This window comes from Amphiura filiformis, chromosome 16, assembly GCF_039555335.1.
Source record: "Amphiura filiformis chromosome 16, Afil_fr2py, whole genome shotgun sequence".
Taxonomy (NCBI): Eukaryota; Metazoa; Echinodermata; class Ophiuroidea; order Amphilepidida; family Amphiuridae; genus Amphiura; species Amphiura filiformis.
The window spans coordinates 15,858,445-15,885,069 of NC_092643.1; the positions used below are offsets into that span (position 1 = coordinate 15,858,445).

A 26,625-nucleotide genomic window follows, 5' to 3' on the forward strand; every position below is an offset into this window, starting at 1 on the left:
ATAGTTCGACTAACGTAGTAAAAATGAATTCCCAATGTCAGAAAACCATCGAAAATGTCAGGCAGCGCGTATGCCATTAGTGTTGCAGATAGCCCGTAACCCACACCGTAGCCTCAGTCTCGCTAGTTTCACGCCATCCTTGCAACGGCACGGAGCGTAAAGTCGACGAAGCAAAGTGGATGCAATATAAAAGGACTTAGCCTACGGAGAACTCTGCGATAGAGTGCGGCCATGTTGTTTTCATAGATTGTTGTATTTTTTGTAGCGGTTTTGTATCGAATATTTTACCGTTTATTTCAACATGATTGTTCATGATTCGTATAGTTAAAACAGGGGGACTGTGCTGAGGAATTGGGCACTGCATCGGTGCGCCGATTCGGTTACTCTGAATGCCCTAAAAATGAGTTGGTGTCGGGGCGAAGCTGTAACCCGTATTTTCCGGCAATTAACATTGTAAATTTGTTGCTTCTCTTTCATTGTAAGACCACTTGTAGTTTTCCAATACCTGTCTTGTGATTTTCATTTGTCTCAGGCTAAAAAAAAAACGCATTAGCATAGCTTCTAACCAAAAAAAAAAAAAAAAAAAAAAAAAAAGCATAGCACTTAGCTTTTTTGGCAAATGTTCGTGAGACAAACCTTTTTTTTTTTGTGGCCTAAGGCAAATTAATATGCCAAAGCAATGCATCTCTTAACTTTCCTATTATTGTTCCACTTTTATTTGCCAAACAAATATGGTCATCAAGCAACTTAAGATACAATGTTTTGCGTATAAATTGGTATGAAGTTGCAAAATAAAGCCGAAATACGTCACGCTATCTTTAACATGGTACACTTTAGTAAGTTAAGACATCCAGAAATTAAATGAACGCTCCTGATTTGCCCAAAAATGACTTCAACTGAAAAAGTCAACATTTTGAGTTACACTGTTTTGCCATATCATGGCCAAGTAGTAATGTGTAACAGGGTTTATAACATACTTGACTGATCTGACGTGTGTGCATCCATTCGGCTCCTCTCCAAGGCTAGTTCTTCCAGGCCTTCTGTATAATAACCATTGAAATCCAATCTGAGAAAACAACATTATAATATATAGGGTTAGATTAGATAGCACTGTTATATTGCTGTGATGAAGTTTGATTTCCAGCAGACGACATTTCTTACCTTCTTTGGATGGTTTAATTTCTTATCTCTTTTATAGATTGTTATGTTTTCATACACTCTTAGATTGCGAGAACCAATCAGAACAAAAGTTAGAATAAAAATTCCTTTAAAAAGGAACAGGGCGAACAAATGAGGAAGTGTCAAGATAAAGGTGTAGTTATTTTATTGTTTGAACTGTTTCTATAATTCGTGATCGATCATAATGAGTATGTTTTTACGTACCTCAAATGACAAGGACTACGGTACTTAGCCTATGATCTTGCAATGAGACTGTACTCAGTGTATGGACAGTGTAGCCTATTTGTCTAATCATTTTGGCTATTTAATTCTGACCATTGTGATTAAAACAGGCTTTCAGATTGGTGAGCTATTGTGTACCAAGTGATAAGACCGGGCACGTATAATAAAAATACACTGGATAATTTATGACAGCCTATTTACTGGCAAAAGGTGGGCCTATATTACTATAATTTAAGCAGGAACCTTGAGGCAGAATTTGAATACATATTATCCTGTAACGTTTACTTAGCCTAACAGTCAATGAACGTTCATTGTTAGCATAATAAGTAGCTTTGGGTATCCTATGTTTATGAAATAAAGTGTTTACAAACGAATAACATCTGTTATACAAATATATATACATCTACTTGCTAATACACTGAAAGTCTAATAGAAATGAAGGATAATGAACAATTACAGAACATTTATTGTTGATAAATGTAGCTATGGGTAGGCCTATACAATGTTTACAAAATAAGAGCGTTAATGTTTTGTACATGAAGTTAACGTCTTTGCTACATAGCTAGTTGTTAATACATCGAAAATGTGACTCGAGATTTACAATTTGATGACATTCAAAATAATTTAGTATTGAAGAATTTCAACAAATTACAGAACTTTCATATTTGTTGACATACTAGCAAAAAAATAGTAGCAATATTGTTAACAATGTTGAAAATCATGTTCATAAGCGTAACATCCTCTATACATCTATTGTGTTCATAAACGTATAACAATTTGTTACATCTATGTCTTAATGCTCATAAACGTAACATGCTTGATACATCTATTTATTAATGTTCATAAACGTCCTTGATACATTATTTCTATTTCAATGCTATTTTATCTCCGTGTTCTGACAATAAATTTGACCCGAATAACATTTGTAAGAGGTAGAAACCTATCAGGCGGCGAGTGGCATGATATAGAGCCGGCAACTTGTGACACCGCCCGGCCGGCCGTATGGCATTTTCCAATATACTCGGTTAATTTTGTGGGGTTCATTATCGAACCCCAACGGTTTTAGCTTGTATTTATATTATTTATTAACATAGGCCTATTTGTTTGTGATATTTCAAGCGTTTTAAAATTTCAAAAAAATCCCATTCAATTACACGGTTGACGGTGGAAATTTACTGAATTTAGAGAATGCACTGCGACCACCACCTGAAATCTATCAAAATAATATTTTTAACTAATCCCATAACTGTTCAAATAACAGCCCTCACTTAACAGACATTAAGTCTCAATTGACAGGATCTATAAGTGCTAAAGTAAAAATATTTTCTCTTTATCGCCTGCCTTACTGAATTTAGAGAATGCACTGCGACCACCACCTGAAATCTATCAAAATAATATTATTAACTAATCCCATAACTGTTCAAATAACAGCCCTCACTTAACAGACATTAAGTCTCAATTGACAGGATCTATAAGTGCTAAAGTAAATATATTTTCTCTTTATCGCCTGCCTAAGTTTCCCCATTTAAGGGATGGAGTATGAACGTTTGGACAGTATTTATTGTGGGACATTAGAGCACATCAGACATGTTGAATTGCATTCTGAATACGAAGAATGTCCTTTTGATTTTTTTGATATAAAATAATTTTGATTTTTTGAATTCGCAAATGATGATTTTTACTTAAAGTGTATGTAGGAGAAAAAAAAAAGCCGACGATCAATTGAAAATGTTGACCTTTCGTATTGAAGATATGGATCTTTTTCCCAAAACACAAAAACATTAGGTCATTATGGGAAAAAAGTCCATATTTTCAATATGAAAGGTCAAAATTTTTCAATTGACATGCTTTTCCTCCCAGCTACATACACTTTAAGAATATGTCATTAGATTTATAAAATTTACTTCGAGGACTGTTATATATCAAAAATATGAAAAATATCAAATTTTAATAATTTGTCATAAAATTTGTATTACATCGTGATTTTCAAAAAATGAAAATTATTTGATATCAGAAAGACATTCTTTGTATTAGGAATGCAATTCCATATGTCTGATGTGCTCTCATGTCCCACAAAAAATACTATCGAAACGCCCATTCCAGATCCCTTAAGTACTCTCTTTAATTTAGTCAAGGTTGTGTTTGTATAAATGAATTCAGTTATATAAACACAGCCTCCTGAAATGGACATGTTGACATAAATTAATTGACTGTGTGCTTATAGTATCATTAACAGATTCTATACGATATAGCAGAACAACAAGCACATACAGGCAAGTATTTTGCCAGTATCAATAAAACTATAATGAGGCTATTAATGTAGCCCAACTGTACGCATAATCTGGCAATACCGCTAAATCTTAAAGAAATGAAAAATATCTGTTGCAATTTTCGGATTTGCATAAAAGTAATTCTAGTTCATCCAAGTTGTAAAACAATTATTTCTTTTAATACAAACACATGCTTTGGTAAGTCAACTTTATAGCACTGTTTGAATATCAACATGAAGTAGTAATGACAAATTTAAATGTACACTATCGCCTCTGTAGTTTCCTGATTACATAGACAGCACGATTATTTTATTTTTATTCTGCAACGCTGTGAGGAAATAAGTATGCCAAAACCCATCGCAATAAGGACGAAAAATGCTTTGCATTTTTCGCCCAAAATGCCAGGAGTGTATTAATTATAGGTTAATGAACGCGTATTACTTGTTGGGAGGTAAATTGGACAAAATAATGCACACGCGATGATGTTGATGCGTCTAATTCACGAGCCCCGAAATTTCTCGAGCAACAAGTAATATGTGTTCATTAACCTATTTCATACACAAAATTATCACTAAAATATTGGACAGCAGAACCAAATATAAATGCATCAACCCGCCCACAAATGAATATAGCCTACGCGACGCGAATGCAAGCACTGCACGTAATACACGGAGTGCACAATATACACAATCAATGCAAGGTTTGGATTTTTCTAACGATTGGTTCGCTCTATCTAAGAGTGTATGAATTGTGTAAAATGCACAGCCACACACATTCCGCTTACTATGTGCAGTGCTTTTTGACACGTTCCTTCCTTTTCTTGCAAGGCTTGTGCAATAGATGCATCAACATCTCAGAACAAAAGCATTACATTGTACAATTTCAACTCCCAAAGAAATGTAATGATAGTAATAATAATTATTATAATTTTTTTTAACATGCACGGTGAACAATAGCCCATTAGGAATGACTATGTCAAGTATATATATACACAACAGGACACTATATTAGTAATGGGCCAATCAGTGGTTCACAGCAGCTTAGGAGAGTGATAAGAACGCTCTGCTAAATTATAATCCCAAAAGATGTTATGTACACAGTACTTGAAGGACTGAGCTCCACAATCAGTGATCTCTCCAACTACACAGTCTGGGAGTCCATTCCAAACATGGACTGCAACATCGAGGAACGTTCTGCCAGTTGATAAGGTTCTCAAAACTGGCTCAGTCAGTGCATGATTTGGCATAGAAAGACTGCCATGAGTGGATCATCTGATCATGTTAGGCATTGATAAATGCATTTATCAACCTATAATTATTACTATCATTACAATGCTATTCATATATCAATAGAAATATCAATAGGGATAGCATTATAGAAAGCAAAATGACAAAATGCTGCAATCACTAATTAAAAAAAAAAATCTTTTCCCTAAAATAGTACCACTATAATTAGCTTTATAAAATGGCCTAGCTGGTTTAGAAGCAAGGAGTTTTGAAAAATTGTTGAGTTCAACAACGAAGTCTACCAATATTTGTTACCTTGAGGTGCTTGACCTCCGTACAAGAGTGCACACCAGTAAATACAAGTCTCCTACACCCTAGGAGGAAAAAATCAGTGTTTCAAACGAGGAAACGTGCAACACAACTTAATTAAATACATTAGAAAAGGCTTAAAACCCAACTATTAGGCCCTGATTCATATTTAATCCTCATTTAGGCCTGGGAAATAGATTGAAGATTGTCTGTGAAAAATGAGCAGGATCCGACTTTTTATGATTTGGCTGAACTTTCAAAATGTGTTACATTTCAGAAACGCCAAGCTATTCGTGAGGTGGCGTAAGCTGTATGGGCTATAGGGTGATTTAGTCAGCATTTTTCTGGGAAAAAATGCTTGACTCCGTATATAACTTCTGCAATGGATGTCTTCATCTGACCTTCGACTTGCAGAAAGGGGAAGTTTTGAAGAACTGGGTTGCTCTGGAGTCAAGAAAATGATGTTTTCCCGGACCCTGTTTGTACACAAAGTCAATTGGGGCTATTTACTGGTGTGCAACCACAACCAAAAACATGTCATTTTGCCTAAAAATGAGGCTTTTGTAAGATAACAATAGGATAGCACAAACTATACATTTTCTTAATGCTTGTCATCAGATGAGTAATTTGATATATCTCTCAACAAGATCAAAACATTTTCAATTTTTTACCCATGTGTGACCTTTTGTGACCTTTAGCAAAAAATGTACCCTACAATTTGAGCCCACTACCCCACTAGCAGTGATCTAGAGGGTCTATCCTAACACCTCATGGTAACAAATATTAGTAGACATCGGTGTTGAACTCAATCCTTAATTATGGCCCGCATGAGATTTAGCTCCTAGACTAAGCCTACCTGTGGATGATATTAGTCATTGTGTGTTCAATCTCTGATGTACTGTACTGACTCAATTGGTCCAATAAATCTATCATATGCTTGGAAAAATTGGCATCAAAATTAGCAACAGTGTCAGCAAAGTCCTCGCTGCCTATCATCTGGTCTACATGATCAGAAACAACCTGGCAGGAAAAGAAAACAAGTAACTTAGTAAATTATGTGGTGCATAAAACGTGTCTCTGCCAGACATAACCTTAAAGAGGAAGCCCCGCCAGAGCAGTTCTTCTGGGGCGGACCAAAGCTGCCTGGTTATCAAATTAATCAGTGACAATTGACCAGTGACTTAGCTAATGTATATGTTTATACCACACCTGGGTCATTTTGTTTGGCAACATTTTCTTAACATGATCAAAGACATTTCACTACCTAGAGGTTTGGTTCACCCCAGAAGAACTGCTCTGGCAGGGCTTCCTCATAACTTTAATCACACACAGGGAGTGTAGATTTCAAATGGAGTCACCCATTCAGGTAACCCCATTTGAGATCCACACTCCCTGTGTGAAAGATTAAGGCATGTCTTTCATAAGGGGTGTATGGATTTCAACCAAAATAACCCATTCAAGATACAGGTGTAAATAAGGAGCCACCCCTCCATAAAACATAACTTTCAGAAATAATCCTCTTGGTTAGCCCAATCTGTAAGACATTAAGGTCTGTTCATACTACACCGCATTTTAACTAGGAAATGTGACGAGTTGCGTTGAGTTGCAGCAAAAAGTAATTGATATATCTGCAACACACAGCACCGCAAAGCATTTGCGGCGCAGTATGAATGGATGTTTAGACTTGGAAATGTGACAAGTTGCGTTGAGTTGCAGCAAAAAGTAATTGATATATCTGCAACGCACATCACCGCAAAGCAATTGCGGCGCAGTATGAATGGACGTTTAAACTTGGAAATGTGACAAGTTGCGTTGAGTTGCAGCAAAAAGTAATTGATATATCTGCAACGCAAAGCAATTGCGGCGCAGTATGAATGGACGTTTAGACTCTGATGCATTGGTGTTTGACAATACGAGGTTGAGCCCCTGCTCAGCATCTAGCTTGTTTGTGTGAATAATTGACCTAACTTGAAATTCCCCTGGGCAAGGAACAAACAGCTAGTTTGTCTTGGTTACCCGTATGAGCACTCGCGGAGCTGACCCTGCCTGTGACTGTTTATTGTGGTATGTTTAAGGTGTGCCGGACTGTGCGCTTCTTTGCTGCAAGGCCCTGATTGTTGCTAAATGGTTTATATGGTGAGTCTTGGGTCACAGTGGTCAGTAACTTCCTGTAAAGTGTGCTGAGGCTTGTGGGTATATGCCTGCACATATATAGTATACAAATATGGACTGCTATGAGGGGCATGGTTAAATTATAGGCCCAAGGTAATCTCAAAACCATGATTATGCCCCGCATAGTCATCGCTATAATTTTAACCATGCCCAGAATAAAAAGCAGTCAATATTTATTTTATATACCAAATCTAAAGATTCTCGTCATCTGTTTGGTTAAAAGCATCGATTTTGGAAAGAGAAATTAATAGTTTCAATGCAAACGGCACAGATTACTATCTGCGATTTCCGCGTAATTATAGCGCGCGCAAATATTAACGCGTGCGTAATATCATTTTACGCTGGGAACAACGCACACGCAGAACTATGCCCAGGGAATTTACTTAGTCAAAACTATGCCCGCTCTTTTAACCAATCAGATGGCGGGAATCTTTAGATGAGGTATATAACACAATATAAATCACTGCTTTTAGGCGAGTAGGATTTAATCTTTTCCGAGAGAAGTCCTTTTTGACAGAGCTGAGGTTGCGGAACTCTTGGGAGTGCCATCATCACAGCGACTGCTCATGTTTACCAACCTAGAGAACCAAGTAATTTCAAATCAAAAAGAAAGGTTTAATAGGCAGTCCAAGTTCATGCCAACTTACTTTTGTAGCTGTTTTTCTTCTGTCAGTTTGCCCTTTCTCTTGGCCACGGGTTTCTTTAGCTGCTGCTCCTTTGGGTGCCGGGCTGTCTATAAGGAGGCTCACCTCACCTTCAACATTCATCGTCTGTGCTACTCTCTGAAATAGTTACAAATACATGTATGTCAAATAAATGAGCAACTTTTAGTTCAGAAATCTTTGGGTTATTCCCTGTCACAGCAAACCTAGGAAGGGAAAATGTGGAGGAAAGGGGATATAGTGAAGCAGTTCTTCATGTCAGAAAAATACATTAACTAATTTTACTGAACTAAAAATATTACTCTGTTTTGCTCGATTAAACATAGCTAAATCCTAATCTTTCTGTTCAATGTAACTGGGAAGAAAAGTTCTATAGTTAATCAATTTTCAGAAACGAACAAGACGGTTCTTAAACCACCTTTGATATAGTGAAGCCACCCACTAATTTGCATTAATGAGCTCATTTGCATAAATGCTAATTATGCAAATATACAAATTAGAGGGTGGCTTTGCTAAACAATACATTAGAACACATTAGAAACACTTTGACCAAGTTTCAAGGCAAAAGTATGATCAATAAAAGTACCCTGAACATTTATACATGGATTTTTAGCAAAATATTGGCAAAAATGACATATTTATGAGCTTTTACAGTCAATTTAGCTCATACTTTACTGATTACTGGTAAAAACAATAAGATATAAAGAAAATATAAATTGATATTTTGAAAACCGTATGTCCAATTTGCTTCAAACAACAGGCATAGTGATTGATAAGTGTGTTTTGCTCTACTCAATTAGTCTGTTTAAAACATGCTTAGAGCACTTTCATAATGCCTCAAATACCACCTTAAACCACTTGGAAAAAAATAGGAAAAACAAAGAATTAAAGTGGGTCAGTTTCTTTGTACTTTGAAGGTCAACCTTGTTTGTACTTGATTAAATACAGGAAAACTGAACTATAGCCTGTTCTTTGTATTGCTAATCATCGGGGGAATTTTTCCCTGATACAAAATAATATTTGCTTAATATGTTTCAACTAAATTTTTAAAAAGTTTTTAAAACACCAACAATTAATTAGTGCTCTCACATTTTACATTAAAATCAAACATGGTTAAAGATTATGAGCATAACTTGACATTGCACAAACAGCATACAAACAGAATAGGCCGCCTACATAAAATCGTTCTTTTCCCCTAACTATTGCTTGTTTACTAAGTTGGAAAAATATCACACAAGTAAGCCTTTAACCCTAACCGAACCAAGTCTCACTAAAGCTCACTATTAAAACCACTGGGCTTGCATGCATTCCACATGATGCGATGACGCAGCCCAAGTCCTATTTACCCAGGGAATTGCTGGCCGGGCCAGCGTAACCCCCATGGCTACAGGTCTTTGATCTTCTGCGTGGCATGCGAGAGGTCCACGGTTTGAATCTAGGGGATACCATGTGACTTTTTTTGTTCATCTTCTCTATTTTTTTGTTTCTTGTTTCCCTTCCGATTGCAAAAAACAACAGGTTCGGTTGGGGTTAGACCTTATTAATTATTGCAAATTTTTCAAGAAGTCAGTCAAGAACAAGGACTCATAAATTTTAAACCATTTCACCACGGGTAAAACTTCAGATTAGATGGGAAAGAAATACATGTGAAGTTGTATTGTATTTTAAAGAAAAAACTGATTTTTCTTCAACTTTCACTTGCAGTGCTTCACCCATGCACAAAATGATATGTGCTCAGACGGCATAAACAGTTCATGATACCACTACTGGGAATTACTCTGTGTGCAACCTTTCATTGGAGGGACCAAACTTTACAGAGTGACACTGACAGTGGTATATTGAGCATTTGGTTCAACAGTTCACATCCTTTATTTGCATCCCAGTGCATGTACATATATGTACAGGCAGACTTGAATAAAAAACCCAATTTCATCATCAAACAACAACCCTAATATTTGGAACCAATTAAGAACCACTGCACCAAGACAATTTTCCCCATGTCTGGCCATTAGCAGGAAAAGTATGCATAGTGACGGGTGCTACTCGTGGTATAGGCAAAGGCATTGCATTACAGCTTGGGGAGGCAGGGGCTACTGTCTACATAACTGGTAAGCATTAGTATGCCTAGTCATTGAGATTGGAGAGTATGCATAGTGACAGGTGCTTCTGGTGGTATAGGCAAGGGTATTGTATTGCAGCTTGGGGAAGCTGGGGCTACTGTGTACATAACTGGTAAGCACTAACTAGTTAGCTAAACTATTGGTAGCAAGCTGTACCAGTAATATGGATGCACACTGCTGGGGGATGGACACTATTAATTTAATTTAAATCAGTTGCTCCATTCAGGGGCTATATTTCAGGTGGGAAAAGTTACTGCACGTTGGCAAAACAGTGTATTTACTTTTGTCGCATTGGGCATCGGAGTGGGGTCGTAGGCTGAGCAAGCTCATATACCCCCCTCAAGTTTCTGAGATTTTTTAAAGAACCACACATTAAAATAACTCATAATAATAGCATTTTTCAACCATTTTTTGGTGCAAGTTTCTCAAAGTTGGTCAAAATAGAAAAACACAGATTTACTTGCTTTAATTTAGATCACGTTTGGGCAACCTCTTGGAGATATTTAAAAGGAAAACTACTATTAGCGCGAAAGCGCATGGTAAAAGGAGCCCTGTACGTATATACGAGTGAACTTTTTCCTTATTTCATTGTCAATGAAGAAAATTAAACACACTATGGCTCAGAACACACAAACATCTGGATTTCACTGTCAATTGACAAATAATATGTCAATTGTTGACAGGGAATGATGATCCCAGGGATACATTTTATTCAAAGGTTTCCATGGGAACTTGGTTCATGAGAAGAAACATGAAAATTTTCATTCTGTATAGCTAAGAATTAAGTTCATTACAGGTAGACTATTAAATTTAGTTACAATAATAAAAATATGGAATGACCTCCTTTTCATTTCATTTTTTTGCAGTCATCAAAAGCTTCAAAATTCATAACCATAGATTTGGGCCAAACAAAATCAATTCAGACAAATAGGTAGAAATTTAAATCATTTTTATTTCAAAATCATCTGGAAATGCCATTACGGTTATTTTTATAGTCAATGGGTTTTTCAGGTACTTGTTGTCAGAGAGGTGTTAACAGAAACAACAGACAGAAAAGAATGAACTCGAAGCCACTAGACCACGGAAATATGTTAAAATTAATCCTTGATATCTTCGGTGAAAAATTCAATGCTGATAGTCCCTGTTACTTTGTAAAAGTCAAATTTATACCATTAAATTAGTTTTTGGCAATACATGCATGCTGTTAGATTTGTTTAAAGTATAATTCAGCCCAAACTATCAAAATAAACAACAAGATACATAGAGCCGCTTGAACATTGAGTTTTCAATTAGAAAACAGCAAGTGCAGTTTTTACAAGATGGAATTTGAACAAAAATGGAAAAATTGTGCCTCTATTCAACATAATCTTGTTTTTATTTATTTTCTAGGTAGGACATTGACCCCAAAAGGAGAGGGAGTTGGTGGTAGTCTTCAAGAAACTAGTGAAGAGGTAAAAAAAACCGTGGACCTGTATTGTGAGTGTGGTTGTTAACAGTGAAATAGTGGACCCACACACAGACATATCATAATCCAAATGTGGACTTTAAATCATGACAGTCATTCGACTAACCGTGGACCTGGTATGGCATTACACCTTCAAAGGTCCACATTTGTAGGTGAAAACAAGCATACCCCCACACACCCCTTATAATCACTGGATTTTCACACATGTATGTTTATGCTTGAGCATAGTTCAGAAATGGAGAATCATACAAACTAAGAAATTGTTATTGACTTTTAAAAAAATATCAAAAAGCATCCCATTTTCCCCACGTGGGATGCTTTAAAAATAGGCTTACCGTCGTTTTATCTTTTCAGTTTCTGTTTCCGTAACCGTAATAGTTTTTGTAAGTCATTGTTATTCTGAAGTGGTAGTCTCCCAGGTGTGACCAATCTTTTATTCTAGCCTTTTGTTAGTTAGTTACTGAAAATTTGAAGCTCGTGAATTTCAGTTTTCGTTTTGGTAAGTTATATTGATTTTTTACATAAAATCTTGAGATGTGCGGTTGGGTGCTAATCTAGACAAAAGAAGAGTCTAAATTTTACGGTCCTAAATTCACGGGAAATTGTACGGCTTCAATTGACTTGTGTTTGGTGTATATGCACTTACGCCTAGACGTAAGTGGCTCCTAAAAATAGTCTTGCATTGAAATATATACTAACCATATTGCCAAGTTATAAGCAAAAGTCTTTCATATTGGCTATGAAACGAGCGTCTAAAATAGTCAAATATCTCCCAATGAGGCGCGTACAGGTGGTGATTTGGTAATCATGCTTTATATTGAAATGCACTACAAAAGAATTGCACTGGAGCAAAGATAATGTATTCTATTCATTCGTACCAATGGTAAGCTAATCTGAGAATTGGCTGGGTCTATATGTAAGGCTCGGGTTTATTTTAAATGTTATTTTTGCAGAGCTTATTTTCAGTCATGGATCATACTGATAAATTTTGCAAGGAAGGAAGGAAGGAAGGAAGGAAGGAGGAAGGAAGGGAGGGAGGGAGGGAGGGAGGGAGGGAGGGAGGAGGGAGGGAGGGAGGAGGAGGAGGGAGGGAGGGAGGAAATACTTGAAACTGAACAAGTGAGAGTGGGAGGGTGACGAAGAAAGTGAGGAATGGGAGAGACTGAAAGACTAGAAAGAGAAGAACTCGAGGAGAGGAGAGAGTAGGGACTGGGGAGGGAGTGGGGAGACTGATCATGGGGGGGGGCAGGATCAAGCAAAATAGGGAGATAGACATTGATGGAAGGGCGACACTGTGGCCATGCACAAGTGCTTTGGGGTTCGACAGGCTCATAAGCGGACCTTTTGTGATTTTAGGGCTTATTTGCAACGTATTTAAAGAAAAAAAGTGGACTTTGTCATTCGGATTGGCATGCATTTTGTCAAATCAATGTAGATCAATTTACCAAGAGGGCGCTAGGCCATTAAAAACACTGGTGTTAACATAATTTTTTCTCTCCCGCTTTTATTGACATAAGCAATCACCTCTATTGAAATAAGCTGATTGGTACTTCAGAGTTAACAATGAAATCAGATTACAGTAACTTACTGAATCCCTTGCGTTTTCGTATCTGAACAAAAGACTTACGGAAACTGAAAAGATAAAAAGACCCTTGGGCTTATTTAGGCCTAGGGTTAGGGTCAATAAATATTTAGTATAAATTTATAAATTGTTAATTTCAGCAAATGTTTGTTGACTCTATAAAATCCAATCCTGGTCCACATCTACAGGTCAAGGGTCGTGGTGGAAAATGCATCCCAATACAATGTGACCATGGCAATGATGGAGAAATCAAGCAGCTCTTTGAGAAAGTCAAAGAAGAACAAAATGGCCGCCTCGACATACTGGTCAACAATGCCTTCAGTGCTGTAAGGGTACGTATGGGTTGCATTTATTACTAAATCTTAACAGGGCACTTTCCTGATCTAATAACATGCTTAATATAATAATATAGGCTTAAATTTGAGTTTCAGTCAGGGGAAAAACCTGCATTCCAAATTGGATTTTTTTTGAGAATAGACTGGTAAAACATGGGTCAATAGTCAAGAAATAAACACATTTTGCAAGATCTGGATGTGCTCTGTTCACTGAGGTACATTTCGTCACTATCAACCCAAGTTGCACCAGATAACAGACTAGTATTATTAGAAGTATCAAAATGGGAGAAATGCATTACAGGAAATGCCAGTCATCTTCTCTGGTTTGTACCTTTCTTTACAGGCCCTCTCAGACAGCATGAAAGACAATTTAAATTTCTGGGAAGAGGACATAGGAATGTGGGACACTGTCAACCAAGTCGGGTTAAGGTAATTTGAATATTCTAATGTAAATTAGCTAGCATACATTTACGAGATTCTTATTGCCGACGCCTGCACAGGTGCACCATCGCCAAGGCACCTGACTGGTGCACACAAAGTCCCTACATATTTATGTACCAATGTTGAGCACTATAGTGCGACAGGATGGAAATTTGATATTGTTATAATTATGTTTTTACTTCTCATAACATAGGCCACTATGTCAACATAAATCAACATTTGTAAATTTAATAGTAGGCCTAAGAAAGTGGTGTCACTAAGAAAACAGAACATGAAGAAATTGGACCACATCCCTTTAAAGTTTTAATATAATTTTGCTATTTGTGGGAGTGAATTACAAAACTTAAAGATAATTGAGTATTTTTTTTTCTATCTGTCATCCTTTTGTTAATATAGGGGTCACTATCTTGCATCCGTGTATGCAGCTCGCCTTATGGTACCAGCTAAACAAGGACTCATCGTAAATGTGTCATCTCCAGGAGGCTTAGTTCACATGCTTTCACCACCCTATTGTATAGGCAAATCTGGAGTAAGTTTTGGAATGGCTGAATAACCATTGTGGTTGTTGTGTAGGCCTATTTATTATATTATTATGAGTGCACACCAGTAAATACAAGTCTCCTACACCCTGGGAGGAAAAAATCAGTGTTTCAAACGAGGAAACGTGCAAGAAGACTAAATTAAATACATTAGAAAAGGCGTAAAACCCAACTATTAGGCCCTGATTCATATTTAATCCTCATTTAGGCCCGGGAAATAGATTGTCTGTGACAAATGAGCAGGATCCGACTTTTTATGACGATTTGGCTAAACTTTCAAAATGTGTTACATTTCAGAAACACCAAGCTATTAAATGGTGGCGTAGGCTGCATGGGCTATAGGGTGATCTAGTCGGCATTTTTCTGGAAAAAAATGGCTGGACTCCATATATAATTTCTACAATGGATATCTTCATCTGACCTTCAACTTGCAGAAAGGGTAAGTTTTGAAGAACTGAGTTGCTCTGGAGTCAAGAAAATGATGTTTTCCCGGACCCTGTTTGTACACAAAGTCAATGGGGCCTATTTACTGGTGTGCACCCTTATTGTCATTATGAATTTAGTTTTTCCTAAAATGTCTGGAAATTATAACAGAAAAATAGCTGCCCCTGCCTTGAAGAGGGCAAAACTTGAGCAACTTCAAATTTTGACCAAATGTTGAATACATTTTAACAGCGCAATCTGGAATTGCACAAAAGGCTGACATATTTGTCTAAATAGTGACCCACAAAGATTGTTTAACCCTGTGAGCACTACCTGTTGATCTAACATTGCCTCTGATTCAGAGATTGGTCAATTGCATGATATCACTGATTACCCATTTTACCATCAACAGTGTGACCGGATGGCTGTAGAATGTGCTATAGACCTCAAGAAACACAACATTGCCTACATCTCACTGTGGCCTGGTCCTGCCAAGACTGAGCTTGTCAATGAAATGCTGCAAGAAGATACAGGTTTTGTGAAAGCGGTATGTATTCAAATAATCCTGTGGTCAATTTGTTTTATGTATAGACGAATCCAACGAGCAAAGTCATGGTCAGGATTTGGTCGGCCATATTTGGTTACCCGCATGCACCAAACAGGTGTTGTGAGTACCCAATTGGGTGGATTAAACCCGCTTAAAATTCGATGTTAGATTCTTTTGTATTGTAAACTGTCATGATTCTCTTGTCTATGTGTAACATAGGTGATAGAATGCAGTTTATAATAACCTTCAAGGCCGCATCATCCCACATTTTAGGTGGGATAGTTGGATACCCGTCGCGGCTAATGGCTGCCATTGAGGAGCAGGAATGCGTGAAATTGGATTCGTCTATATACACAAATATGTAGTTCAATTCAAATTTGAACTATTTCCCTAGAACTGGCTCAGTTCCCTCAGATCACGATGTCCCGATTATGAGCTCGCGCCACGAAGCGGTAGCAGAGCGCTTACAGGACGAACGCAAGGATATTAGAAATCAGGATATGACAATTACTCATTAGCATGTGTCCAATTCTTATTCAAATGACGTATTGTTATTAAAATGATGTTGTGACCTTGCTAGAGGGTCCTAATAATATCTGCAGATGCAGACAGAGCTGAACTCAAATTCTATGTTCTATACTCTAAGAGACTAACAATAATCCTAACCCTTAAGCCTCTTGTTTTACGTACATTTCTTACAGGAAACTCGTCCTTTTTATGAGCATGGGGAGACATCAGAATATGCCGGGAAGGCCATTGTACACTTAGCAACAGGTAATATTGATTCCTGAACTGTTCACCCGAAGGGGGTCACTGACATACCAAAGTGGTACGCATGCTCGTCCCCAAAAAACGCGTCGAAAAAGGGTTGATTTTTGGCCTTGTGGCGCGCGTCTTCACGTTTTAGAAAAAGGGTGCTTTTCAGGTAAAGTTTTGACGTTTAGGGTATATTTTTTCAACTTCAGTGGGTTTGTTTCAGAATTTACGCCATTAAGGGGACCATTTTAGTTTCTTACGCTGAATTACGCCATATTTTAGGGGTAAGATTTACAGAGCCTTACGCCAATAAGGGGTGAAATTTTTCCACACTGATTACGCCATTTAGGGGCCATTTTTGAGGTGCTGTGACGAGCATGCATACCACTTTGGTATCTGAGTGACCCCAGACTGTTCACATGCAAACTATGGCCCATTTTTCACACATGAATAATACGGCCTAACCAATCGTTTGAGCATTGCCCATCACTATATACCTTTCTTACATCCCTTGTTGATGATAGGGTGGTGGTTGTAACCTCTTAGGTTTTATACGATCGGGTTATTACATGAAAAGTATGCTGACGCAGAAGAAGGTACATCCTCTCATGATCGAGAATTAGATATAGGGTCCACAAGTTCCCCCTAATGCTTTTTGAAAGAAATCAAAAATTATATAACAAAATGTAAAATTGTAAAAAGATATGAGTAACCTTATTTGGACCAATTTCTGGACCAATTTGTAGTGTCACATGTGATTGCGTTCGGTCAGAATGGTTCATTATGTAAAAAAAGAGGCAGTTTTAAAAGTTGCACCTGAGTCCATAGGAGTCAAGTTTCAAACAATACAGCTATGTCAGGCCTGTTCATGAGTTTGTAATGGAAATAAAACTTAACGTCTAAGATGTTCAGTAGGAAATGTGTCCTCCTACACTGTTAACAAGTGTGTTACAACGTTGGCACATGCTGTTTACGAAAGTCCAGATCTGTTGTTGGTTTTCACTTCTCCTGTCACCTGAAATTTTGTTTTCAATTTTCAATTGCATTAGGCACAACTCCCATATCCGACAAGCAATTTCTTTCACTGGTACATTTTTATCCAGCAAACATATTGCTCGAAGCGAAGGAAATCGGGCAAACGTGGCATGATTAAAATGTGAATTTTCACATGTGATGAACTGGTGATGTATGGTCTTTTCTCACTGCAGTACATACATGTATCCCGCCCAATTCAGCCATTTATCATTAAAAAAGAAAAGATTGAAACACCTACTTTGCTTTTGAAAATGAAGAATACCAACGATTGAGTTTTTCTTTAACAAACACATGAATATTCCTGGCCTACTGTATTGTTCGAGAGTTGACTCCTATGGACTCAGATGCAACTTTTAACACTGTTAAAAACGGTCTTTTTTTTTTTACATAATGACCCATTGTGACTGAACGCAATGACGTGTGACGCTATAATTTGGTCCATATGTGTAAAACAAATAAGGCTGCCCATACCTTTTTACATATTTGCATTTCGTCAAGTAATTAGCGATTTATTCTAAAAAGTATGTAGGGGGAACTTATAAGTTGTGGACCCTATATTTTGCCTATACAATCAGAATGCTACTGACCACCTTCCATTGTTATGCATAATTGTGCTGGAAGGCCATCGATACCTGTTGAAATCAACACTTTTCTGAGATACACCTTTTTTACTTTCATTTTTTTAGCAATCATTGTATTTTATTCCTGTAATGTCAATTTGTGTAGGTCTATACATTTCTTGTTATAGTTTTGTCAGAATTTCCATTCTGATTTCACCCTTTGAAATATCCAACCAGCAGAAATAATCAATATTTCTATTGTGGCTTGCAGAATTGGATATATTTATGGGTTGATTTTGAAATCTAGAAAGTTTATGGTCCGAGCCTGCGCTCTAATTCATGAAGTGGATAGTAAAATTAGCACGGCACTCAACTTGGGCTAGCTACAACCCTGCTAACAGTATAAAAGATGGGAGAAAATAATTGGGTGGGGGCATCGGGACAGACTTAATGTAATGCCCTCATCTGTATGATCCTTTATCATACATGTATAGGCCTATACACGTATATAATTAGGGTATCTTTTTTTCCATCTGGGCACAAGACTAATTAATTTCTTTATATTTTCAGATCCCAACATTATGCAGAAATCCGGCAAGCTTATGCTCACATCTTCGGTAGCAGAGGAATTTGGTTTCTGTGACATTGATGGCACTTATCATTACAGTATATTTAGCTTGAAACAAATGTTCATTGTGTCTAACCACCCATGGATGGCAGCCATGACACCTGCCTTTATCAGGATGCCCAAATGGATGATTGCAGCTTCATTCCATCATTTTTAACCATCGACCAGACCCTTGCACTGAAATTATATACACTTTAGAATAAACTAAAGTTAGAGAATTACGATTTTAGCTATGTTTCATTTAGCAAAACAGAATAATCTCTTTGTAATCTAAAAAAAAATAGTGCTATATTTTCCTGGAATTGGGAGTAGGTGGTGCTTAAGGTTTTGTAAAGTCTTAAGGGTGATTGTTCCAGCATAAAAACAACTTGAACAACTGAAGGAATATGGAATTTTAACTTTTTTCGATAGGTCAAATTAAAGGATTAGGATTGAGCTGTTTCATTTTAAAAAAAAATCAGCATTTTTCTGGAATCTGGAGCAAGCATACAGGAAGTTGTGAGACAAATTGCATGTGTAGAAGACACCACAAATATCAATAGTATTACAGTGCTGGAACACAAAAAATGTTAGGTAATATTATGAGACACAGAATTTGTTTCACACTCATCATGAGGTCAGTTTCACCCATGAAATTATTGTTACCAACTAAAAATTGGTATGGTTGATATAAAACTTTACACAGCAGACAGTTACTCATGTTGAACATATATATCCGATTCTTCAGATTTCATCAAACAAGTTTACTACTGGTCTTGCTGAAGTGACTAAACATCTTGAAGCAATCTTTTCATAATACCATAAAAACTTGATTGTTAGCATAATGTGCTTACTATCGAACGCTTTTTAAAACATGCAAACATAAAGTGCCCCATCCACAAAAGTGTAAAGGGTTTTGAGCAAATCATTGATACACATATACTTGCAAATTTGTGTCTCAATCCTATTAGCTCAGTTGGTAAAGCACCAGACTTTGATACAATTTCATGTTTTAAAAATCACTTAATAGTAAGCACATATGCTAACTATCAAGTTTTTACGATAGTTTGGTTCACATACATGCAAGTTGATCACATGAAACAGTTATGAACTCAATTATTGACTAACTTGACGAATACTGCAACAAAGCTTGGTGTCGACTGTCTAAGTGATTTTGCCACAGCACACCAAAGTGAGAATTCATAAAAGGCTAAAAAAATAATGATATGTCTCAAAGCCCATGGCAGTTTCAAAAACAAATGCGGAATGTGTTTTTTTTTTAAGATTTTATATTTTTTAAAAAAATAAAAAAAATTAATTTCGAGTTAAAATGTAATGTTCGAGTGTTCAAAAGTATAAAGCATAAAATTGTGGTAGATTTACAATTGAAGTACAAATATCAATATCTAAACAATGTGAGTATTGAATCAAGTAAATTTTCTTCAAAATATATGTCTCAGAATTTCAAGATTTTACGGCAAAAAACTTAAAGGGAAATAAAACATGAATTTGCTGTGTCAGCCGACATGGAAGCACTGAAAAAAACAAACGTCAGGCGGCTTTGAGACATTTTAGCCTAATGAGTGTTTTGGTGCAAATCTATCATATTCTAAACTTGACCAATTTTATGCTGTTGTGTATGAAATATAGCCTATATAATATATGCAGACAATAAACACACAACAAAGGCAGATATCACTGACTAACTTCATAGTTCAAGTTTTCCATTATTCGCAAGCTAGCACACAAAAGTAAAACCCGTTCATCGGTCCACCATTTGAGCAAAATTATACCTGATTTTAGTTCAGCCTTGGGATATAGCTCAATATTAATTTAGCTTGAAAATAACTGCCTAGCTGTGCTCCAGTGCATACATAAAACACACTAAGCATCACAACCATTAGAATTTCAAATGTCACTGCAACTTTTCATATTAATGCACACATTCATGAGCGTTGTCATACTAGGACTGATCCTGCAATACCCTTTACACCTTTGCTTTCAGGGTTAACCCCCTGAGCACTTCCTGCCGATCTTACATTGCCTCTGATTGGTCAATTACATGATATCTTCATTTCAACCACCAATCAGAATGGAGTTTTGCAAATAATTCACCCCATTTTTTTTTTAGTGGCGAAATTATGCTAACAATGTTGCTGATTGGTCCAATTGATAATGAAAACTCCTTTTTGACCAATAGGCAGGTAGTTCTCATGGGGTTAAGGGTTGGGCTGGGATTGCATCTGGTTTAGGTGCAAAGGGCATAGCGGAATTATTCCTTATATTGATAGCACATATAAGCTCCTTGTTAACTTACAAATGATGAATCCCAAGAATGAAATTTCTGTGTTAGTATTTCAAGCAAAAATGTTAAACATCAATTTATTTCATGCAGAGAAAATAGTATTACTACAAAATTAAGAAAGAAAAATAAAATACACTGGCAAAATTTAAGACTGTTGTTTTTGTTAGATGTAGGTTGTTGTTGGTAAGGCAAAGGTTCCGCATGCAGTTGGGATAAAATTATGACCAAATCTCTCTCAATGATCTTTTATATAGCACATGGTTAACAAATTATACAAGTGACAATACACATTCTTAAACACTTGAGAATGTTCCTGCAACCTTATTGGTTCTTACCTGTGTGATATGACATGATATCACACACTTTAGTGCATGGGTGTCGACGCAATACTTGTATGCAATATTTGAACTAATCGGAGGTGCAAAGCAACAACAGGACTGATCGTTTTTAAGCACTAGGTAATTCCATGTAAAATGTATGATTTAATTTGATTAAAATTTGGTATACTTATGATATTTTTATTTGAATCGAAGTGTTTAAGAAGGAGAATAAAGGTATTGATTTTAGCCGCTGTCGTGCATATATCGTCACATATAACACGGGCAACACCATTATTTTTGGCATAAAACAACTTGACTTTGCCTTGTTGTTTTACTTAAAATAATAATGTTGCCCGTGTTATATAAGACGATAGATGCACTCCAATGGCTTAAAACAAAACCTTTATTCTCTACATAGCCAGAACATGTCATACAGCCATCTGCATATAACATCTGATGGTATTTGGCACAACGAGCTTTCATCCAATGCTCAGATTTAATTTCAATTATTTGACAGTTCCTTTTGTCAGCATTTTATAATCAAATGTTATTAAAACTATAGCAGGTAGTTAAAATGGGCTATATATATATATATATATATGAGCTGTACCCCAATGTATTAATGCATGGGCTTGATGTGTGAAGTTTACATGTACCTATACACGATCCTCTATGCATTATCACCCTTTAACATCATTTAAGGGATCTTGAATGAGCGTTTCGACAGTATTTTTTGTGGGACATGAGAGCACAATAGACATATCGAATTGCATTCTAAATCTGAAGAATGTCTTTCTGATATCAAATAATTTTCATTTTTGAAATTCACGATATAATACAAATTTTATGACAAATTATTAAAATTTGATATTTTTCACATTTTTGATATATAACAGTCCTTGATGTAAATTTTATAAATCTAATGATATATTCTTAAAGTATATGTAGCTGGGAGGAAAAGCAGACGATCAATTAAAAATTTTAACCTTTTATATTGAATATATGTATTTATAAAAAAAAAGACCTAATTTTTTTTGTGTGTTTTGTGGAAAAAAATCCATATCTTCAATACGAAAGGTCACATTTTTTAATTGATCGTCGGCTTTTCATCCCACCTACATACACTTTAAGTATAAATCATCAGATTTATAAAGTTTACTTTGAGTACTGTTAAATATCAATTTTAATCATTTGCCATAAAATGTGTATTACATTGCGAATTTCAAAAATCAAAATTATTTGATATCAGAAGGACATTCTTCGTATTCAGAATGCAATTGATATGTCTGATGTGCTTTCATGTCCCACAATAAATACTGTCCAAACGTTCATACCCCATCCCTTAACTCCATCTGAAATCCATACACCTCATAGGGAAGACATGGCCCTAATCTCCCACACAGCGGGTGTAGTTTTTAAATGGAGTCACCCATTCAGGTGACCCCACTTGAAACTCACAATCTCTGTGTGGGAGATTAAGGTCATGTTTTCCATAGGGAGTGTATGGATTTCCACTGGAATACTGTAAAAACTTGATAGTTAGCATATGTGCTTACTATCGAGCGCTTTTGAAAACATGAAATTGTACTGAAGTCTGGCACTTTACCAACTGAGCTAATGGGGTGTTGACACACATTTGCAGGTTTACTTGTTCGTATGTAACTATGTGTATCGATGATTTACTCAAAACCCTTTACACTCTTGTGGATGGGGCTCTTCATGTTTGCATATTTTAAAAGCGCTCGACAATAAGCACATAATGCTAACTATTGAGTTTTTACGGTAGCCCAATGCTGTCACTGTCACTCTTTTTATAGCTGTTATAGAGTTTAGCCATTAATTTGAGAACTGCTACATAAATGCCTACTGTTAATTTCATGGACATTAAACATATCTCTACTGAGGTGGTTTCAGTGAGGATGACCTGTCTGCAGTCAATTAGGTGTGTAAAGGGGTTGTCAATACAAGCATGGTCGTAAAAAATAGATTTGATTGATTTTTTGTCAACAGTGGTATCGGACCAGTGTGTGTAAATTCAGCAAAGCCTGACACTTTTCTACAGGCTTTTATCGGTTTGGGCTTTGTTAAAAAGTGGGTACTCTCCTCTAGCATGTGTTACCAAAGGCAGTGAAGCTTGGCTGAGCTAGGTGAAACATTTTGGCTGCGAGTATCCTCCCCTATGGGGTTATGATTCAAACTCTTACCTGAATACAATTAGCAAAGGTGACACAGATGAGCATGAGTTTACTGACAATCTTGAGCAGTTCTGGGTTGGTTAACATACAATCCTTGAGGCACTTGTCTAAGAAGTCTGTATGATAATCAAGTACATCATCTATGTTGGAAACCTGCAGCAAAAAAAAACCCCAAACAAACAAACGTTTAAATAAATGCAAGAACTTTATGTTTGGTTACCTGGAAGCAAGAAAACAATAATCAAATCATGCAAATGGACAGTTTGGGTAACAACACATCTGGATTTATTCACAAAGTGTTACACAAGCTCAGCATTTTATGGCAAGACATAATCCATGATAATAAAAGGTGACCCGGCCATCCGGGTACTTATTTTACATGACGCTACAGTGGCTACACTTACGCTTTTCAACCCACAATAGATCGTGGGGCAGCCAGAGCGACTAGTTGAAGACTTGTAGCAGAGCTGACTCAGATTGTTTACATTCTGTTTTGACCTCGAATCGAGGAAATTTCTGGCCCGATTTCGGTAAAATAAAGGTTAAATGCTTGGCGAAAATTGCATTTTATGTGAAGCTGAACACATGAACATGTAGAGGAGAGTCTTTATTTTTGTTGTTGGCTGGAGGCCCCATGTCGAGAAGTTATAGAAATGGTAGCATTTTGAAAAGGGACAAACCACAGAAAACTACAAATTTGACTTCTGAATCGGATTTGTTGTCAACGGCTTCTGACGTCATTCCGGGGTCACCTATAAACCTTTAGTAAGTGCTGGTATTCAATTACTGCACACACCTGGTCAGTTGTCCTGGCCAACGATGTTAGAACTTTACGACCCTGCTAAAAATGTAGCTAATAATGAATCCAACAGATAAGGACACACAAAAACCTTAAGGATCAATTAATGATAAAAGAGTGTACCTTGAATTAAAGCCATATTATAACATTTCTGTAAAAATAGATTAGAATTTAATTTCTAAAAATGTTAGCTTTTACTGTCAGATATGTCCCCTTTTAATTTTGAGCTGAACAAGTGAGGTAAAGCATAGAAAATTGGAATTTACTACTAGCGCCCATGCATGTTACTCCCGCGGTTGTAATATGGTACGATCCTCTGGGTGTATGTGTATCCCGCACGCCGTGTACGTACTGTGCATACATGTTCGACTAATATTTCCATTGTAATAATAAAACGCTGGTTCCATCGTTTTATTCAAAATCTCGGATTTTGACAAAACTACAGCACCTAAAGTCTTGATTTTTGCAGAGTATCTTTATTGACCAAAGTACATTATAACCGTGTAAAAACCAGAATTAAAAAAAATTGAGGGCGTTCTCCTCAGCAAATGTTATAATATGGCTTTAACCTTTACAGTAGTTAGAAATGATGCCATGTCCATGCAATTATGTTATGGACTATAGTCTATATATCTACCTCGAGTCACCGGCACCAGCTTTGAAGTTCAGCGTGTTCTGCGTTACTTGTATACTGTGTATACATACTTTTACGCGCAAGATCAACATGCCGCATAATGTACACACAAGAAACCACGCTAAGCCAACACAGCACACGCTGAACTTCAAAGCTAGTGCCGGTGATTCGAGGTAGATATATAGACTATAGTGGCTATATATTTCTTACCGATCTCAGCTTCTCTTCAAGAATTTGCCAGTTGGGTGCCACTACTTCAAACATCATATAGTACTGTAAATTCTGCACTAAATGAAGCATGCGCTGCCTCAAAGCAAAAGCTGCCGCATACCACTTGGAAGAGTGTAAGGTGTACTGCTTGGCTGCCTTGTTCAATATCCAAACACTGTTAAAAGAAATATGTTTATGGATTTGTGTTGAATAAACAAGTACAATTATGCTCTCGAGAAACAACTTAAGATTGGTCTTAGCCCTGAAATTAGGAAACTTTAGGGACTTATAACTATAGCTAATGTATAAAAGTATACTGATTTACAATGGCAAGCACTTGACAAATCAATCTGTGATGTCAAATTTGGGCAAAAGTGAAAAAAAATCTCATTTTTTTATCCAAATTTTTTTGGACAACAAATAAAATCGGCAGTAATTTCTTTTTTAATACTAATTTTGAAAAACTAGATATGTATCTAGGAAATTTAATTTAGAAAAAAATTTTTTTTTTGACCAACTTCACCAAAAACGATTGGAAAATCAAGCTTTTTTTAGTCATTTTTTAAAACAAATTTAGCATTTTCAACCATTTTGTTGAATATTTTTCTCAGTTCGTCTAAATTTAAAAAAAATTATGCAACCCTAATTGCCACATCAACATCTCTTAATCCTGACCTAATCCTAACCCTTAACTTAGCCCTAACACGCCTGAGTAGGCCTACTACAAAATTACTACTTGATATATGCGCTGTTTGTGCGTGCATCCCACGTGGTGTGATGACGCAATCGCCCTAAGTGATATATAGGCACGGTTTCGCTGGCCAGCGAAGCCCAAAACCTGTGGCAAAGTGTCGCCGAGCCAGTGGTTGGCATGCGAGGGGTCTCGGGTTTGAATCCCACTCGGAGCAAACAACTTCTTTCTTTGTTTTCTCTCTTTATTCCTTCCTTCTTTCCCTTCCCATTGCCAAAAAGCCCCTGGTGGGTTAGGGTTAATGATAAACATATCTCTTACACAAGAGAGGTTCAGCACTTTTTTGCCAGTTTGATGCCACGTATGTACACAGCGTAAACACAGAAGTGGGTTCTGATTTGATTAAATCACAACATGAAAAGTTCATTCAATAACCAATTTCTGTAGTCAGGTCCTGACACAACCCATTCTATTTACAATGTGGACAATCACAGTGTGTCTTTTTATGACCCCGGTTTAGGGTGTTTACAAAAGCACACCCATACAAATACTGTTGCTTTTCACCTACTTGCATATAGTTCTCTCCACATGTTTGCAATAGAATAGATGTCTAAACAGCATCTGATATCTGGTTAATGCCTGTAAATAGATACAAAAAATGGCATATTCCAGTTGAAATCCACACAGCCGCTACGTAAGATATGACCTAATCTCACACACGGTGGTGTGAATGTACCATGTTATTGATCATTCCCCCGAAACAAATATATTTCATGCCTAAAATTTTGTGTGAGTGACAAAAATATGCCGATAATAAAGACGGTATCTTACCCTTACCAGAATCCTTTGCAACATGATACATCGCCTGATTTCATAAAATGGCATTTTTTGTACATATTTCACTAATTATCATGTTGAGAATATACAGGCTAATGATTGAAAAGTCATGAAATAACATAATTTGCCAGATCTAGATGTGCTCTGTTTATTGTTTATTGAGGTAGCAAATCAGTACAGTGTA

At 36.6% G+C, this 26,625-nt stretch overlaps 2 protein-coding genes across 2 annotated transcripts in view; one reads left to right on the forward strand and one right to left on the reverse strand.

Annotated features, from left to right (window-relative positions):
- The window catches only part of LOC140135627 (gamma-tubulin complex component 2-like), a 59,298-nt gene that overhangs the window by 3,125 nt on the left and 29,548 nt on the right, over positions 1–26,625 (reverse strand). The window contains exons 15-20 of the mRNA XM_072157198.1: positions 26,173–26,243; positions 24,914–25,088; positions 23,280–23,423; positions 8,026–8,160; positions 6,063–6,226; positions 978–1,066 (exon numbers count right to left, since the gene is read on the reverse strand). Coding sequence (XP_072013299.1) covers positions 978–1,066; positions 6,063–6,226; positions 8,026–8,160; positions 23,280–23,423; positions 24,914–25,088; positions 26,173–26,243 — 778 coding nt within the window. The remainder of the gene's footprint in view (positions 1–977; positions 1,067–6,062; positions 6,227–8,025; positions 8,161–23,279; positions 23,424–24,913; positions 25,089–26,172; positions 26,244–26,625) is intronic.
- Positions 9,421–19,712, forward strand: LOC140136366 (dehydrogenase/reductase SDR family member 1-like). The gene is made up of 9 exons (XM_072158093.1): positions 9,421–9,430; positions 10,011–10,148; positions 11,550–11,611; positions 13,396–13,539; positions 13,886–13,971; positions 14,380–14,512; positions 15,358–15,492; positions 16,194–16,266; positions 18,414–19,712. Exons 1-9 carry the CDS (start codon positions 9,421–9,423, stop codon positions 18,626–18,628), a joined length of 996 nt encoding a protein of 331 aa, XP_072014194.1. The 3' UTR covers positions 18,629–19,712.

Excerpts from the sequence above, each read along its gene's own strand:
- LOC140136366 (XM_072158093.1), top strand. Across the intron at positions 11,612-13,395 it reads TTCAAGAAACTAGTGAAGAG|GTCAAGGGTCGTGGTGGAAA; the intron begins GTAAAAAAAACC and ends CCACATCTACAG. Across the intron at positions 16,267-18,413 it reads CATTGTACACTTAGCAACAG|ATCCCAACATTATGCAGAAA; the intron begins GTAATATTGATT and ends TTATATTTTCAG.